Source organism: Falco cherrug, chromosome 4, assembly GCF_023634085.1.
Source record: "Falco cherrug isolate bFalChe1 chromosome 4, bFalChe1.pri, whole genome shotgun sequence".
In the NCBI taxonomy this organism is placed as follows: Eukaryota; Metazoa; Chordata; class Aves; order Falconiformes; family Falconidae; genus Falco; species Falco cherrug.
Window position 1 is genome coordinate 67,290,682 of NC_073700.1, and position 19,765 is coordinate 67,310,446.

At 40.9% G+C, this 19,765-nt stretch overlaps 1 protein-coding gene across 14 annotated transcripts in view; it reads right to left on the reverse strand.

Annotated features, from left to right (window-relative positions):
- Positions 1 to 19,765, reverse strand: part of SVIL (supervillin) — a 142,411-nt gene that overhangs the window by 67,200 nt on the left and 55,446 nt on the right. For 13 of the 14 annotated variants that reach the window (XR_008732107.1, XM_055709484.1, XM_055709485.1 and 10 more), the window contains one exon: positions 3,863 to 3,929. Coding sequence is in view for 9 of the 14 variants with exons in the window: in XM_055709486.1 (XP_055565461.1) it covers positions 3,863 to 3,929 (67 nt within the window). In the remaining 5 variants the exon portion in view is untranslated. Of the gene's footprint in view, positions 1 to 3,862; positions 3,930 to 6,812; positions 7,007 to 19,765 lie in introns of those variants that run through there. The other variant, XM_055709480.1, reaches the window with a different exon arrangement.

A 19,765-nucleotide genomic window follows, 5' to 3' on the forward strand; every position in this document is an offset into this window, starting at 1 on the left:
AAACAAAATAAAATTAAAAAATAGCACACAGAAGCCACAAGCAAAGGAGTACGTGTATCATCTGAGACTAAGCAGAGACTCAGACAGTTAACCGCATGTTTCTATATGCCTAACCCACACGGCCAACACTCCTGATTCTTATTAGCCTCACAATATGTTCTTTTCTTACAGACACAGCTTCTGGAGAACCCCGAGGTGGAGAGATTCCCAGTTTCCATTTGAAAGCAGTTTCTACTCCTTTTGGCTATGGATGAGTTTGAAAAACGTGAATAATATTGGCCTAAGGCTATAAATCAAACCCAAAATGTATTCTGTCAAATCAATTTGATTACTTAAGACTTGTCTCAAAAGCGCTGAGGGACCCAGCTCACGATTTTTGAATACCTGGGCTTTATCTAGCAGCATCTCCAATTGCTTCCATAATGCTTGTGACAGCGCGGTACCTTAAGTTTCCATAAACATGGAATTCTGTATGGAAACACATTCGTTCATACAGCAAAAACTTTCATTAACTGTGCACTAACAACCACAACTATGCCTCAGTCCCACACAAAGTTCCAAAGGTAAAATCATACAGAATCAGAACTGACACTAGCCCACTGGTTCTGAAAAGAGTTGTATGGTTGGATTGCTTGTGGATCCTCAACAAACTTTTACATACTGTAAACTAGTTCGGTTCGCTCCTGCCCCTTCCTCCAAACTCCAGGGAGTTCCAGGGACTCTGAAGCCAGAGACCCTCTAAACCCAGTCTAAATGTCTTTCCCTCTGTTTCCATTCATTTGCTGTGTCATTGGTTACCTTATTTTTCTTAATAGAAGTTTTCCACATCTACTCAGCTCCTCAAGACAGGCTCTCAGTTTCATTGGTTATCTGTAAAAATGTTCTCTACCTATTCCAGTTTTAGGTCATGTTTTTGTATACGGTGACTAGAATTGGACAGTCTTCATGCCAGACCTGGGTCTTAGCAGTGTCTCATAAAAATAGGAATTTTAAAAGAGAAGACATTATTATATGATTAGCCAGATGAATGCCAGGATCTATAATACATTTTTATTTTTATATCTACACTATTATTGCTTGCTCAATCCTGCACGAGAAACTAATATGCCAAGGCTTTGCTTTCATCAGTTGCAAGTGACAGAAAAATTTATCAGCCCCCAATGCACAACTGTGCACTTAGTATTATTACATTACATCCTTTTTCTATTACTCCTCAAGGTCATCCAGTTCTTCCTGTATATGAGCTCCCTCCTCCTTTGTACTGAGGGTGGGTTCCAAGCTTTGCTCACTGGCAGATTTCATTAAAATTCTTTTAATAACCACAAACTTTTTAAGCTTAACCCTCAGTGGGCTACAGAGCATCACAGGTTATCTGCTTTGTGAAAGTTCCTTCCCAGTTTCCCTTACGCTCGTCATTTTCCATTTCCTTCTGGACAGACTGTAAACTCTTATTTTCTTGTTTATTTTTAAATGATTAATTATTTTCATATCATGACTATTTTATCCACAATGGAGGAGTTTTTCCTCTCCAGGAGTGTTTTTGCTTTCTCTTGCAAAGCTGCAGGTGGCATTGCTTGTTTTAAATAAGATAATAAATAAATAAATAATAAAAATAGAAACACAAATTGTTTTAAACTGATGTATCAATTACATTGCTTTCACTTGCACAGAGGATTCAGAGACAGACCACTGCTCTGAAGATGATACAGTCAAGCCAACAATTGGGTATTTATAGATACATATATAAAATTAGTTCTAAAAATGAAAGTAGACCTATTTAGGACATGTCACAGTATTCAATAAGAACATTCATTAGGAATCTAAATTGAGTCAGAAGGTTGTTCAAGCAATTCCAAATAGTAAAAATTATTTTTTAAAAAAAGTATTACAGGACACTACTCATAAGGCTTTAAAAAAACCCCACAACATACAGTTGTAAGTAATTCCTCACCAAGACTTCCCTTTTCACTCAAAGGGATCTATCCAGATGTCTCCCTGCTTTATTAGTTTCTCTGCTAAAGAAGCAGCTGCATCATCAATTTAGTGACTTAAGCAGGGTGTGATTGTCAGACTTGGATGCCAAGTACACTGTACTTCCAAACTCATGGGCAATCCTGTTATAGAACTACATCTACTACATCTACTCACCTTTACTTTTCTTAATTTCTGAAATCATGCTCTAAATTTAGGTGCAGATTCTGAGAAGCAGCACCAGAAATCTCTGCACTTAATAGCTAGGCTATGCACATTCATTATTCAAACAATTTAAGGCATATATAGGTTTCTCTAAATGAATGAAAGAATTTAGCAGTTTGCAAGAACTCTTTCTTTTTAAAGTCCCTGTTAAATCTGGATACTGCAAGAGGAACTTCTCCTTTGCTTGCCTGAAATTTAGCCTATGATCATGGTTTATGAAATGCAATCAACAGCATGAGGTCCCATGAGTTTGTTTCATGTAGGATTTATGTGTGGTTTGGTCTCAGGTTCCCAACAAACCCATTATACTCTCCAATGTTCAGGAATTCATATGATTCCTATTAAAACACAGGCAACAATATTTCACAGTCTCAACAGTTTTTGTCACAATGTGTAATGTGACATTAGTAAAGTATTTGACAGTCTCAGTAGTTATACTGCTCTTGCAACTTCCCAGGTAAGTGCGGGCTGCTTCTATACATCAGGGATTCCAAGATGAAAACTTCATCTGCTGCTGCAGCAGCAGCATACAATTTCTAAATAGCTGCCCCACTAACCTAGTTACATGCCCAAAAGCAAGCACAAGTTTGATCCAAATGCCACTGATCACACTACCTTGCCACCTGGATTAAAGCTATGGGATACACTGAGATTTCGTGATTGAAACACATGCATGAAAATCTGCTTTTATACCTGCCAGCTAGATGCTTGGCATTCATTTTTCTTCTCTTTTTCTGCCTCCAAGGAGTATTTCCTTCCCTGGACTGTTATGTAAAAGGTCTGTTCTACAGTCATATCCTTCTCTTCTACTCCCACTTCTACCTTCCACTACTTGCCTTCCATAACACAATGCATCTTGTACACCTAATTCCTTCCATCTCTAAAAAACAATATTATATGGAATCAGGTGCACTCCAGAAGGTGTGCGTTGACTGAAAAGATGCCTGCACACATAAGCCTGGGTGCCTAAAGGTGGTGTATTCCTGTGCAGCTGAGCCAACAAAACAGCTCGTTGCTGGGGCAGAAGTCAATTCCCAACTCCCTGAGCTCCCCTCTGCACTGTTATGAATGAGTCCAGCAAGAGCAAAGGTGGACACCAAAAGCAGTCAGAGTGAGGATGGGAAGAGAGAGGGAATGTGACCTACCACCTTGCTTAACTTTGAACTGTATCCCCTGACTCAGCCTTGTGGAACTGTGCCCTAAGACTGCAGGCACGAGGTAGCATGGCCCTGCAAGGAAGCAGCGTCATCTCTCCATTCATCTCTGCGGCATCCCCCTCCCATGTGCTGACAAAGCTCTCTGTATGGCTGTATAATTAATTCACCCACTTCAGCCACCTTCTTTTTTAGACAGACCAGTTTTCCAAGCCGGTTCACTAGATGTCTGTACTGTGTTTGTGCCATGCAAAGAAAAATGGGCATTGCAGTGGCAGGAGGCTCAGTGCAGAGTAAGACTTTTCCCTTAGCAATGCAAGCTAAAAATTTTCACATCACTTCGAAGGCAGTTAAGTGTTTTCAATACCTGTTCAGAGCATCTGCTTTATGCAAAAGCTTGGTCCTGCAAAAGGACCAATAATAATTTGCCCTGACAAAAGAATAATCAGATTCAAGCAAGTTACAATCGTGCAACCAGTCATCCTCACTGGGCAAGAAAAACTTGACCTTACCTTAATGCTCCCTTTCTTTGGAGCAATCGTGAAGGTTTAAATCTGACTGAGTTTTCTTTGTCAAAATCTGTGAAACGAAAAGAAAACACACCATAGTGAACATGCTTCAATAGAGAAACTTTTAGGAAGCTAGGTTGTAGTCTCCAATCATTGTTCTTTTTCACTGAAAAAGACCATACAAAGGACTTCGTTCTAGTCAAAGGAGCATAAGCTGTCACATCCAAGATGGTGATAAACCAAAGCCTTGCAAAAATGAGTATATAAGTAAACATATCAAAGCATCAACACTTTATGGAACTGCCACGTTCTAATCCCAGTATTCATGGTACAGCACTGCAGTATCATTTAAACTCCTTGACTCAGTTTCCCAGCTTATAAAACAGGCAGCAGACATGTTTATGAAGCACTCTGCAAATGTGAAATGCTGCAAACAGTAAAAGCCTTTTTGGCTGAAGCCTAGGAACACTATAAAAACTGCATATTCACTGCAGAAGTCTGAGAGGTCCAGCTAAGGATCTGTTGCAACAACAGTATTACACCATGCAAGACCGAAATATTTCTGAAGGTTTTCTACTATTTGGAAGTTCCAGGTTTTTTTCTGAATAGCCTGAACATACTTACCTTCTCCTTCAGAGAGGAACACGTGTTTACACATCTGTGTGAGATGCAGCCTTATATTCAAAAAGCATGTATTACAAAGTTACTAGGTTCCCAAAGCTTTGTGAACCATAACAAGCAATGGGCAATTTCCCATATCTCCCCCCAATTTAACTTTTTCATTTCTGCAGTGAAGAGCATCATCAGAGGATTTAAATGATGACCAGTGGCAAGGGGGACCAGTGCTCCATGTACCAGCTCCCTCCATTCAACAATGAGGATGCTATTAAGAGACATTAGAGAACTCCTAGCCAGGAAGCAGGGGAGTACCTGCTCTGTGACTGCTGTTGAAAAACACATGAAGCTACTAATAATTTACTTCCGATGGGAAAATGGCCTTCCATCCTCATCTGTGTTAACTCTAATATCCCAAGACCCTAAGTTAAGAAACAATTGGTCACTGATGCAGTATTCATTTTATTTTTAAAAGACAGACGTGAATATTACACAACCTGTACTTTAGAACAATTCAAAAGCAGCTACACCCCTTTTACTCTACCTCAGAGCTGAGATTTAAATATTTCAAAGGCCGTTTTGCTAATACAAAGTATTTTAAAGTCTAGGTAGGATGTTTCTTTATTTTTGCAGAAAAGGTTTAATGAAAATTATAGCTGACGACATGGGTCTTAACTTAGAGAGTGTATCTCTTGTCTATGCCTTTGAAAAATTTTCACCCTCCTCCCCTCTTCCACTTCTTTCTACCACCTCTGCAGGTATGCAGATTTAGGAGAAGAGAAGAGAAAAAACCAACAAAACAAAAAACCAGGTTGATAAAGAGGCTTAAAATGTGCAAAAAGGCGTTTTTTAGTCATCTGCTACAAGTCAGTGCAGATTTCAAGCAGCTTTGCTAATAGCATTCTTCAACTTTAATAGGCAACTTTTCCCTGTTTTTGTTAACATTCATTTTCTCTTTCCAAGTAAATGGAGAATAAAGCATGCAGATGACAAAGAAACATCTTGTTAGACAAAAATAGAGCATTATAAGAAAAACAGTACGAATGGTATAGAAAGTATTATATTTTACACTACAACATTAAAAAGAATATTCCATGCCATAAGTATCCTCTAAAAAGGCTAGATTTACATTACTGTGAGAAGAGTATGCAGTAACTTAAAAAGCCCAGCTCAGTATCAGTTTAGCTAATCAGAACCAGACATATCTTAAATTTATAGCTGTTGTAACAGGATATAACCCATCCTATAGGTTTTGGCACTAAAACAGCTGTCCACCATGAAAACCACACGTAGACCACAGAGAAATTCTCCCTACCCTAGGCAAAACTGGAGAGGGGATACTGGAAGGGAAGAAAGTAGCTTTCATTGATTTGCTTGGGAGATGGGAGGGAGAAGGGCTGCTAAGAGGGGGCACACAAGCTAGTCTGGCTCTTGCTACCCATTAAACACATTCAGTAACATTCATACATATGACATCTATAATACCTCAAAAACATCTTAAACCTTTGCTATATTTCACAGGGGCAATTTCCCCCCCCCCTTATACTGTTATATTATTTTGATATTTTACGTATTTCCTCCTGTTCAAATTTAACCCCATGTAGGAGGATTAAAGTTCAATAAAACTTACTACAATATGGAAGTTTTAAAATTAAATACAAACACAGGAGAAAAAGTAAAACAACTCTGCTTCAAAAGAAAATAAATATGCCTACAAAAGAAACATCAGTTTAACACAGTCTTAATTCAATGGTTAATTTAAAGAAAAAAATCCACCCTCGCAGTACCTAATACACAGAAGGAAAATCTTTGCAACAGCATTTTGTTCCTTCTTTCACTGAGGAATTCTAAACATGCTCATAACCACATTAAAACAATTTTAAATATTTGTATTTAAAACCAAGAGTATATTTACTGAAGTGTAAATCAAACTTGCTCACAAGTTTAACCATTTGTTCAGTCTAGTCCCCCTCCCTCTTGGGTACAAACTACCAGATAAAACCACTACCAATAATTTAATACACAGGAAATCAAAAATGCTGAATTTTAATAAAAAAAAGTAGATGCAACCTTCCAGTCTTACTTAGTATATTTAAAGGCCCTAAGTCGGTGGCAAGTTAAGCTAATTAAAAGATCCATCTAATCGGATCTTTCAAAAGTGTCCTTTAGGAAATAAAGAAATAGCCTAGGTGACTAACTGCATACTAATTACTAAAGTAGCTAATGTAGCTGCAGAAAGATCCAGTCAAACAATATTTACACATGCACACATATATACAAGAAAGATTAAACACACACAAATGAACTGCATTTTCTCCTATCTACTTGGAACTCTTACCTTGTTCCTCAGAGTATTTAACATTTCCCAAATAGCTGGAGATCCAAGGATTTCTGAACATGGTTGCACAAACAAAGGATTCAGCAAAGAGAAACTACAATAGCAGCTAATTCTCAACCAGCCACAGCCCTAGGCCTGTCTTAGCAATATCGCGTAGAGATTTTTCATAGCACAGGACTGGAGCTGTCAGGCTATCGCATCCTAGGGAGTACAGTAAATGCATAGCAATAGGCTGCAAGCTGGAGCAGCTCAAGCCAGTAATCAGATTACAAACAGAAATTAGGCACTTGAATACTAAAACAGATTGGGCAATGGTGATTGGGAGATTTATAATATTACCACTTCAAAGATCCAGCCAAATCACACAAAATACGCCTGAAAAATGAATGCAGAACCCCTAAATCCTCATACTACAGAAGAAAAAAGAAAAAAGGAAAAAAACCTCCAAGAAGAAGAATTCCTTCGTATCTCTAATCAGGATAAACTGCAATGCTTGCTTCAGAAAAACAGCATTGAGGCTGCCAAAAAAATGGACTCTGTTAATCATATCATTATGCTAAACGTTTTGCCTAACTGTTAGTTGGAACACTTAGAACAGACAAGATTTATGGATAACATATGAACAAAATTACTGGTGGGGGTGGGGATTTAGGAACAGACACCACAGCTCCAAATATTTTAATTTGAGACAGAAGGTGTAAAATTGTACAGAAGTATTGTCTAGCTACCATATTCTTTTATTTTTGATGGATTTCGGATTTAAGAGTTGGAACCCTTTATAGTTAATTTTGAAAATCTGATCGTATTTGTTTGAAATGGTGCAATAACCCTGGCGCAGTCTTCCACACTAAACTAAACTACCTGGTCATTCAGCACACATAGAAGCGTTAAATATGTGACTGAAACACACACTTAACCCCATCCAACCAAAGGCAGTAACTGCCTACTAGCTTCCCTCCAACAGACTTCTTCCCTTCAAAACCATTTCAACTAGTATCAGTAGAAAACTCACCACAAGGCTGGGGTTGTCAGGACCATGAAAAGACAGCCTAGAAACACAAGACTGCAGTTCCTGTCTTTTCTTATCCATTTTTATGATATCTGGTACAACAGGACCCTGATCCATGCTGGGAACCTCTATGTAGTGGCAAAAGGTAAGCAATGATGCTGTGAAAGAGACTGCTTAACCACAAGTGAAAAATACAATCTATCAAAAATCTATTAAATTCTGTTGGCTCACCATGAAGTTGTATTTAGCTTGTCTAGGTCATCAAAACACTGTTTTTCATGCTAACATGTTCTTGCAATGGATAGAAGAGTATGTGCTCCATCTTGTCTAATGGCCGTGCTATTTGTATTCATTTATTCATTTTTAACCATGAATAACACTGCAGTCACCTTAACTGAAGCACCTTTTATTAGCTGATTCAACAGTCCAGAGCTCCCTAGAACAAGTCACCACAAGAGTCACCCAACACAAGAAAATGGCATTCAAGTCTCTGACTCAGAAATATTTGATAGTACGTACCACGTTTTTTTCTTTACCTGTAACCTTACTGGCTCTCGCATTGAATTCTAAACCTCTTCACAGCACCACCCATAGAACACAAACGAAAGACTGCTACGCTGCCTTAGCCAGGTGTGAGGGCCTACATGTACTTGAGCCTAATATCTATAAAAGCAGTAACAAAAAATACATTCTGTCGACACTGGTCCAAACCTGCCATTAACCTGAAAATCCACTTTATGGCCTAGACATAAGTGCAGATGTGCTTAACAAACAAAAATGAGACAGTGTAGAAATAACAAAGAAGCTGCCTAGTAGCAGCTAATGGGGATGTTCTGGACCAGTATCTGTGTGGGTATATGAATAAAAGAGACATCCAGTTTTGTAAAGGTGTCTCATTTCCAAATCCTGCTTGTGTGAAAACTGCTTACTTGATCTTGTGAATAGGAGTATTACTACCCGGAACATTTTTAAGCACCTGTACCCATCTGGTACACAGTAAGGAAACTGTTTCCCATAAAGAACAGATAAATAATACTCATTTGATAAATCCCATGGCTAGAGTCTTTAGCAAGCCTGAAAGAGAAGTTAGACTTGACAGCTGAGCTGATGCAATAGCTCATGGCTGCCAAGAACCAGAGTCCTACCAGTTTTTCTCTGCAGGTTCTCTGCTAGGTCCCACTCCCCTAGTGACCCAGTCAGATGACTAAACTGGCAGTAAATACTCCCTTTTATTTTTTCTGGGTATGCTCTTCAGGAGGTGCCAGAACGAAGGAAAAGGCACAGGATTCTATGATCAGGAAAGGGATCAGCCCTTCCAGCTAACAAAGGAGGAGCTCAGCTTGACTGTCATCCCCATGTCTGGCAATGTCCCATATCACAGAGAGGAGGTGTGTGTTTGTATTTATGGAGGGAGGGGTCAGACTCCAACATTCCTCTGCTGTACATAATTTCCAACATTTTGTCCTCTGCATCCTCTGGGTAAATGAGGTACAGCACATACAGCTGCAGAAAGACAGAATCTAGAACGCCTTTCACAAATGTGTATATTTTAAATGGGTGCTTGCTTGTGCTGTTCAAATTCTACTCACAGAATACAATAAGAAACCAGTTTCTCCAATAGTTCTGGCTACCAACTGGGAAGGAATACTTGTGATAAGCTTTGCTGCAAGTAGGACTCATTTCCCTACTATTTACAGCTGGCAGGTCAAGAATACAGGGGTCATCTCACAAGATCAAAGAGAATTACGATAGAGGTCAGTAAAATATCCAAGAAAATAAACTTCTGTAGCAAGGTCTTCTCAAAACAAAAATAGAAAACAAACCCCAAACCAAACCAAAAAAACCCAAACACCCCATAAAAAAAACTAAACCAAAACGCAAAACTATCAACACTCTACAGTTTGGCTTAAAATTCTCTTCATGTTAGGTTGGAAGGTGATCACCACTCATTGCTCTGTGCACGGTATCTATGAATTCACATTACTGTCACTGCTGTCAATACTGAAACTGTGCAGAATCTGTGACACCAGAGTTTGTTCAGTGTCACTTCAAGATGAGGGGTATGTGCCAAAGCTGCTTCCAATATAAAACTCTTTCAGCCACGAGATTCTGGAGCCTTAGGGTATTAGACCAATCTTATGCACTTCACACACATTGTTAGACAGATGTAACTGTAGGTAACTGACAACTTCCTTTCCTCCTTTCCATCAAAAAAGAACCACCTATTGCAAGACAGGTCTCTGTGCTGTCTCATAATAGCTTTGGCAGTAGCGAAGACACCGTGGTAAAAACAGTAGGTCATAGCAGAGTCAAGCACAGGTGTAAGAAATCTTAGGTTTAGTTTTTTGCTGCTTTTTTGGAAACAGCAGGTTTAAAAGCAAGTGTTTTCCAGAAGAAAAGAAATCCATCTCCAAATGCTTGATGAGGGAAGGAGAAAGAATATTTTGTCCTTCAAAGAGATCCAGTCTCCAGGACCTAGAAGTATGCTCAGCCAAACTACATTATCAAGGCTGTGTTACAAATCAGTAGTAATGTTCTTGTCCTCCTCTGCCATCATTAATTCTTGAGCATTAGCAGCCTCCAACATAAGCAAACAAAGAGAGAACAACAGTTCAGCCGTTAGAAAGGGGGGCAAGCCCAGCTGGAAGTTAAGTTTTGCAGTCATCTGGGCAAAGAGCTAGAGGTTAAGCATGCATACATTTCAAATCTGAGACTGCTCATGAAAGACCAGCTGGCAGCTAAATGTTGTTCTGAAGCTTCCCACAGGAAAAGAAGGAAAATATCTTCCTTTTGTCTGGCAAAACCGATCACTGTAATCAAAGCTGGAGTTTAAACGACTTGCAAAACTGTTCCCAACCTACAGGGCTGCCAAACCCAATGCACTGAGGAATTATGAATTAGGTCCCACCAAGATGAAGTCTTTTTTCTTTCTGAATTTTGATGGCTTATGAATTTATATTTAGAAGTGTTCCTCTGTGATAAGGAGAACTAGATACTTTGTTGTGACTTCCAGTTATCATAAAAGCAAAAATCAAAGCCGCCCATGATGGCTGTTTGAAGAAAGCCTATAAATAAATAAATAAATAAACAAACCTCCAGAATGCAGAGGAAAAAGATCCACAGTGACTGCAAAGAAACTTTCAGCAAATATGTCAGTTTGGTAAAGAGGAGTCTGAGCAGCACTGAAAACTGAGATGAGCTGTATAAATAAAGATGATGAAATCATATTTTCATCTGCACTTCAGGGGCAGAGATCTAAAGGAGCTCATGAATTTTATTCTACTGCTCTTCTTCTGGACAAGGAGAGCACCCTTGCAATAGCAAGTCAAAGTGAGCTGTGCCAAGATCTGAGATGCTGTTGATTGTACGAATGAAGGTTGTTAAGAGAGGGCTAAACTAGACCACTCACTTCCATTAGTCCATCTGACCTCCCCTGCCAGGCTCCAGGCTACTCGCCCACCCCAAGCCACCTTGTCAGTTTTTGGCATGTAGGCATGTGTTTCCAAAGGTAAGTGGCAAGGCACTAGAAAAGCCTCCTTTTTCTCATTTCCCCTTCCCCCCACTCTCCAGCAATTTCTGCCAAAGTGTTTGAGAAATAATTTAGACCAAAGCTAAAGGACAGGTCAAAAATCTAACAGAAGATTACTTCAGTAGTCAACACTTAACACACTCCTAGCTTGCAAACACAGTACATATTCTGGGCTGGCAATGCCACTCAGTTTTGTCTTCTCCATCCAAATCCCATGTATGTGGGTTTATTTTCATTTCATAAATTAAGGTCATTCCTATGGACTTCTAAACTAGGATAAAGTTTACTGACATAGTATCATCCCTCCAGTGGAAAGCAGATATAATCCTTTTCACTTTGTTTTTTTACCCCTGTTCCCACTGTGCAACAGTTTTCGAATAATGATCCTGGCAAAAAGATTTCTGTTTGATTACTGATTATGTTTTGGACAAGTCTTCAGATAAACTTCAGCAGTGTTGCCTGTGTGCTGTAGTTTAAAAAAGGTCATATGCAAAGATATAAAAAAAATCCCTGATCATTAAGTATTAAAAAGAAGACTAAGTTTTTTAGTACATGATGACAGATGCATTAAATGGATGGTCTTTTTATACTGGCTATTTACTCATGTGCTCTGGGAAAAGGGAGAACAGTAGGTATTTTTCCATGCACACTAAAAAAAGACACCTTCCAGTCCCTAGATTATTATTTCAGATTTGAAGAAATCTTGCTCAAGTAATTAATTTTACAATGAATTGCTCCTAAAAGGAGATTTTGGTACCTTTCAATCTTACAACACGTTTTCAGAATAAGGAACATGAAGGTAATGTCCCCTGACATTCCTACATCTCGTATCACTGTTCACAACACCGTATGGCAAGACTGTAGCATAATTAAAAGATCTTCAAGGTTTTCCTCTTTAGGAGTAGGATCAGTCTAGACTAACTCCTTAAAGGAAGTTCAAAGGCCATGCACCCCCTCACATGTGATAATCAGATACACCAGCGAGGCACATTATCCCTACTGCGTCAGACCTGTGGGCCTGAAATGGTAACAGAAGATGTCAAGCATGCACAGGGCCAGACTGTCTAACAGGGTTAGACACGGACTGAGCAAATGGCTGGAAACAAGTATAAGGCAGCAAGTTCTCTCCCAGGAGTATGTACAATTTAAATGATTAAACAGCCCAAGGACTTTGAGAAGGCACAGGTTTTTGCCCAGCAAAACAATTATCGGAGCATTTCACACCATGGCTCACTAAAGCAACTGCAGCTCAGATCGTGAAGGCACAGGGTCAGCCACAGCCCTGTGGACATCCTTCACTGAAGTCATGACACAAGCAGCGGTTTCTTTACTACCGCAGTGAATGAGAGCTTTGCTGCTGCAACAACTCGGGGCTTAAACTGCTTTTGGGGGAGAGTGTCTGCAAAATTCGTGTCCTCCAAACAAGCAGCCAGGGTTTCTAGGATGGGTTTCCCCATCTTCTGACACTTCTGGTCTCCTTACTCTCTGGAAGACTTTCTTCCACAGTGCAATATAACCACCACAAGGTTCTTTCCTTGCCTGGAGCAGCGAGTGCACCCATGCAGTTAAGCAACACAAAAAGCCCAGCCATGCTACCAAGTTTTCTCCTGGCTGCTCTTAACAACTCTGCACTGCTATCTGCATGCGTGTAAAAGCCCAATAAGGGAGCAGAGGGAGGCACACATACCACAAGAAAGAATTTATAACAAAGTTATTTGGCTCTTTGCAATAGTCATCTAAGGAAAACATCAATTTTGTTTACCACTGTGATGGTAACATTTCACAGGCCACATCATATCCCTGCATACTTACCTTGAAATTTAACTGTCATTTTCAAGCCTTAGGCAGACAGCAACCTTGCAAGACAACAAATCCATGACCCTAGCTCCCATCCTGTTTATAGCATGTTGCAATGCTTTCCCAGAAAATTAAATATTTAGTAAGAGAAATAAAGAAAAAGCATGTAATTTATTCAAGAGTTGATGGTCAAGGTAGGGCAGCTCAACTGCAAGTACTGCCACTGAAAATAATGTCACTATGAAAAAGCACATGTATCAGACTTAATTTGCATCCAGCATGGCTAAGCAAAAATTCATGAGGAAAGAAAATCTGGTTAGAACAGTGATACTGCAGTTCTGGAGCTTTGTCTCTAGAAAGCAGGTTTAAATTCATAGCAGTCACAGCCTTTTCTCTTTATTGCTCTCATACACTCCCAGGACCCCCACATAAATCAAAAACATGCCCAGTGCTCAGGAGGGTACCAATCACTAATAGCAAGTTAATCACAAGTTAGATCTGAAGAGCTTTCCCAGAGCTGCCCGGGAAAGATTTCATAGCACTGTACTCATCTAAATCTACAGGGATTTTACTGGAGAAAAAAAAAAACACCCAAACAAACAAAAAACCAAACACACACATAGACTTTTTTTATTTTATTTAAAAAAAAGCCTTCTTCCATGTGAAAGTCAGTTTTTATGAGGTGAGTATGAAGCAACTTATTGAAGTCCTGGTCTGCACAGAGGCAGTGGGTGCCAATATTCCCCTTCTCCTGGGAGCAGGATCATTGCTTTAGCCAGTAACAGTCAGTCTTCCAATAAAGGGCATAGGACTGCACAAGAGGAGAGAAGAAACAAGTCCTGAGGTCATACAAAAAGCAAATTAATCCCTCTTAATTCAGGTGTGTGTCAGAAAGCAGGCAGCAGCACATGGAATGAAAACATACTTCTTAGCAAAGGCCACTGCAAAGTGTTTCAGTATATGGAATGACAGCCTTAACCAGCAGCCTAAGCCTTAACCAAGCACATGAAAAATATGTCAGGAAGGAAAACTACAGTTATTAACATTTACATAAAAGGATTTATTTTTTTTACACCATCTCTAGCATAATTCTTGGTATTTGCCAAGCAGAGTTCAGTCTCTGACAGCTGGGCTCAGACAGCAGCAGCTCCCCAGCAGCACGCTGTCAGCACCGCAGTACTGGGTCGTATCTCCTGGGGTCTGCGCTGGATCTGTTCTGGGCTGCACGCTTTCCGCCGCCATCCAGCATGTTCTGTCCCCAGACACCACAGCCACAGCTTGCCTAATAAGGCCACGTGTGAGTTGACTGGCTGGCTTATAGGTCACCCAGTGTTTACCTTGCAAGCCAGCAGCACAGCAGGAGCCAGAGCCTACCTACCCCTCTGGCAGGCAGAGGGGGCTCAGCCAGCCTTCCACAACTGCTGTGCCATTGCTCTGCCATCCCTGCGCTTCCACACCGCAGGAATCTCGGCAGACGGGTACTGGTCAAGAGCTCTGGCTGCTCCCACAGGAGAGGTTAAGCTCAGCCAACAGCTTGCAGCTGAGGGTGACGTACTTTAGTTTTACCACAGGCAGGGTGAAACTGGAGGGAGTTCAGGTACAGTTTTCACCACAGCACATTTTAGGACCACTGGACTGAAAAAAATAATCAGGTTTCTCACTGCATGAATTGCTTGAAAGTAGGCCAGCAGCACAGGTATAAACAGCCACCTTCACAGCTCCAAGACTGCAGACAGGTACCTGTCAACCACCAGAACCAAGTGAACTAGATGAAAGCAAGGTACAGACACTCATTTGAACACTACTATTCAATTATTTAACACTCTTTATCAGTTATGTTGAGAGTCACTGGAATTCAGAGAGATGGCTTCAAAAGTAACGATTTACTCTCCCCAAAATAGCTATCTGGCAATAAAAAAAATAAAATAAAAAATGCTTCTGCTGCTCGCAGCCTCTCATGATTCAGGCTAGTTTTTCCTTTATACCTCTCCTGAGGTAAATTCAAGATGCTAGATTTGAACACCGTTCTATCCTCTTTCCCAGCAGAGTCTGTCTGCAAGGAAAGCTGCAAGATCACTCTGTGGCTAGAGCCAGCAGACAGAGGAGCAGCACAGGTCACCTTCTCCCACAGAACTGCTGTGAGCCCGCTCCGAGGGGTCATTCAGACTGTCTTCTTCCCTACAGGTCAGTACAGACAGTGCATTTCTGTCCTTCATTCTGCCGATGCCTGGCACTTAACAGTAAAATACCAGTTCAGATGTTATTTGTACCCTGATAGTTCTAAAACTGGCATTCAATTTTCTAAGCACTTTGCTGCCTTGAATGAAGCATCCCCAGTGAGCTTGCTGCTGGAGGGCTGGTAGAGACTGTCCCCTGTCAGCAGGGACCGGCACAGAGAACACAGGTCTACAGGAGGGCACTGGAAAGGAAACCGAGGATCCTGTCCATTGCCCTGGAAACTTGTAGTTCTTCCGTTTTGTAAACTCCCTATCACAGCTGCATAGTTCCAGAAAAATGACACCACCCTGTAAGGCTTAAGTACCTACCTAATACTACCAGATATAACGAGACATTTACCAAATAATTCTCACAGCCAGAAAAATCTCTTAACATGCAGGGGATAAAACTAAACCATGGTTATCACCCCACTGAAACAAACCAAACTACCACAGTTATGTGCTATTTCTGCAATGAACCCAGAGTTCACACTATTATAATTAAAAGAGATAGCATATATGGCCAACTCACTCTAAATAGTGCGTGTAAAAAAATGCAGCTGGGAATCATGCTGACAGCTTGTAAGCTTAGCCATTATCATTTTAGGCTGAAGCTGTGCCCAGATGCACACACAGATCTTGGCTCAGAACTAATTTTCTGCTAAAAGTCTATTCTCACCCAATATATGCTTCATTAATACAAAGAAATGGGGCACACACATTCAAAAAAGGGCCAGTCAGACACGATTATACGCAAGTAGTCCTAAAATAAGCTCACTTCGTGTTCAATTTGCTTACATCAGCAGCACAATATGTTCTTATGACTACCTAATATCACAGGATCGTCAGGGTTGGAAGGGACCCCTACAGCAGGTTGCATAGAATTGCATCCATGCGGGTCACTGTATCAATAATGAATGTTGTAGGAAACTAAACAACACACTGGAAATGAGACTCTTAACAGAGTTTAGGAAGGAGTCAGGATAACCCTCAACTATGGAAGTCAGTTGTGCTTCACAGACATCCAGGCTGGGACAAGAGAAGACCCATCAGGCTTGCACTACTTGCTAGGAAATGGGTTCACCCATTTGTTTCTAGCCTCTCAAAACACACACCCACTAACTCAAAGTACTAGGGGGAACACTGTCTGTCCTCTTGGTTAAAAAGGAGAATCTCAATAAACTCAGGCACATCCAGGAAAAAAAAACAACAAAAAACCACCACCATGACACCCTCACTAGTGACTGCTTATTTCACGCCAGTTAATTTAGGACTATTTGTGTAACTGCACAAAAGCAAATATTTTTCAAAATCTTTTCCACTTTCACATTTTTCATTTTAAATGTGAGGTAAACTAACAACTGTCTTTCTCCATTTTCCATCTTTGCTTACAGATATTAAGAATTCCTTAAGACAGGCTTCAGGAAGGAATTTTTGGGACAGCTAGAAATACAGCAGTATCTCCTCCACTGTGCTAAAGATGGAAAAAAATGAAAAAAGAATTAACATTTATCTGTATTCTGAGTATCTTCAATGCATAAGGACACCTAAGTGGCAGAGAAGTCACCCTCACAAAGAAGCATGGCTTTTTCATTGCTCAGGAGAAAGCACACACAAAGTTATACCTGACTGGCATAGAGTTAGAGAGCCAAGTTCTCACTGAATTCTTCAAGAACAGGGTATAGAAGTAATTTCAGCAAAATCCATGCATATCAAAGGTGATGCTTAAAGAACAGTGTAACGGGCTCACGTAAGACCATTACTTTAAACAAAGGCTGAGGAAATTTTTTTTCCACACACACTTCCCCAAACAGGCCACTTCCTCCAGTAACTTTACAAGAGTCAACGGCCACCCCAGCCCTCGGTCACGAGAGGAAACACATCTACCACGTAATCAACAATCACGTGCTGTAGGCACGCATTTGCTGAGAAGATGGACGAGGCTTCAGTGAGGTAATGGGGAGGTGTTCTTCCCCTGGTGTACAGATGGTCAGCTCAAGCTCAAAAGCAAAACATTGTGACTGTTCAAATAAAATGTAGTGAGCAGAGAAAACGGCCTACACATGGAAGAACAAAGGCAGCTGCCTGGGGAGCTGAGAGGTTTGTTATAGTGCAGCTTCCCTGAGCCACCTCAGGAATGTACAGAGGACAGGCATCAAGGTTACACCTGCCTTGGGGGCTATGTGATGGCTGGGGAGGAGTGCTCCGCCACACAACAGCTTTTACTGTCGTATGAGAGAAGCTCAGCTGTACTTGCCCCAAAGTTCACACATCTTCCTGAAACTAGAACTGCCAGTTCTAGCTCTACTCCTTTTAGTCTCCTAGCTCTCATCCTTGCCAGTCCCTCTCTTCTCATTTTATTTCTGCTGCACTCTCCATACCTGCACTTTCCTCGTGCACCCCATCCTTTGGGTAACCAGACCACACCTGTATCCTTCAGTGTTTTCCAATCTACGTCCACTTTTCCCCTGGCTCTTCTTCAGCTCCCACTGCAGACTTTCGCATTAGAGACCCAGCCCCACCCCACTGGCCCGCTTTACCGACTCCACTCCACATGCTCTCCAAACCAGGCCACTTTCTTGAGCAGGGTTTTGGTTTCCTTTTCAAGGTTTCAGTAAAGGGCTGTCCAATCTAGCAGACTTACTCTCCCCTTTATTAGGCAAGATCTGCACATGGGAAACTAAGTATGTGCATTCATGAGAGCTGAACCAAGCTGGAGCACACAAAACTTAACTTCAGCAGCACACTATGGAGCAGGCCAACAACCAGAGGGTGATAGTGTAAACATGCTGATCATCCCGGACATTTTTCTTTTGCAGGTAAATTCCCTTCATCAGCCACTTTTTTGTCCCATGAATAGCATCAAAGGAATGCTGTGTTGTTTGAAGAGAGGCACATGTAATGGAAAAAAAAGAGACGTCCCTTAAAAAGAGATAAAAGACAGGCAGCTTGAACAAATCAGAGTTGGAAAGAATGAAGAACTCCCTAGATGTCTTGATGGTCATTGGTAATTACAGCAATGTGCTAACAACCAGTTACACAAAGGGTGTTGGACTAGGTCCTTGCAAGGGAGGCCTTACAACCCAGGTTTTGAAAACATACCTACAGTAGTATTTGTCTAAAAGTGAGGCAAAACCACTGCTCAGGAATAGTGTGTTATAACTGAAGTCACAGACATGAACAGTACCATGCCACTTAGCCAGCAGGACACAGTGGGACACGGCCCTGTGCCAGGTGATGCTACAAAATCCTCAGTCACTAGAGGCCTGTCACATGTGAATGCAGTTTAGTGTTGAGCACAAGGTTCAGACAGCTCAGACAAAGCAGCAGTACGTTCAAGGGCTGCAGGAGGACAGTGCTCAGGAGGGTCTGCAAAACCCAGCAGGAAAACAGGACAAGTTCTGCAGCCAGGCTGCTCTTCAGCACCCACATCAAACTCTCTTCAAATCAATGACCTTGCAGTTCTCAGAAGCAATAAGGTATCACAAGCCTTGGCGAATTTGGGGGTGCGTAGACCCCAAAGAAGCTTCATTGCTAAAATGCCCCATCATCCTCACAGCCACGGTTAAGGCTAGACCCACAGTTCATGATTCAAGTAATACATGGCAGTTGTACATGAGCTTCAGCACCTTAATAGAACATGTACAGAACGGGTACACGAGAAATTCACTGAAGTGCACCTAGTTTACCATCAGCACAGTGCCCTGCTCACAGTCTGCAAAAAGATATTCTTATGGCATGAACATAGTCTTCCTCCTACAGCTGGGACCCTCCTCTGGGTGCCATTTGATAACTTTATTTTGGCACACCAGCACTACTGGCACATTTACTATTAAGTTCTATATCAATGCTCCACACAAAGCACTTTGAAGGCCAACCAAGATGCTTATTTTCCTCACTGCCTTTCTACACCTGACCTGATTTTTATAAGTGCTAATGGAAAAACTGAATAAAATAAAGCAGTAGAAGAGCTAGGTAATCCAGTAGCTTCTCTAAATAAACGATTTAAAAATTTGTATTGCACATCAGCACACACATCTCTTGCTTTCATTTAAAAAATTCAAGTTCATAAATAGTCAAGTAAACAGAAGAAAGCTCAGTCAAGGCTAGAATTCAAGGCATTTAGACTATCTTGTAAGTGTATTGCTTGCAAATTACTAAGTCGAACTACAGCAGTATTTTAAACTCCCATGGAAAGTGTGCCTGCATTAAAACTCTGTACAAGAAACCTCAACATCCTGACAGCATGTGGCCATGCATGAGATCACTGTGAAAAGCTGCAGCATTTTCTTCAGCTCTTTATTTTTGTTTCCTGGGAAGTTTGAAGCCATAATCAGCAGCTTATACCCCAAGTCTAGATGTCAAGACAGCACAGACTGGAGCAAGTCCAGGAGTTGCATTA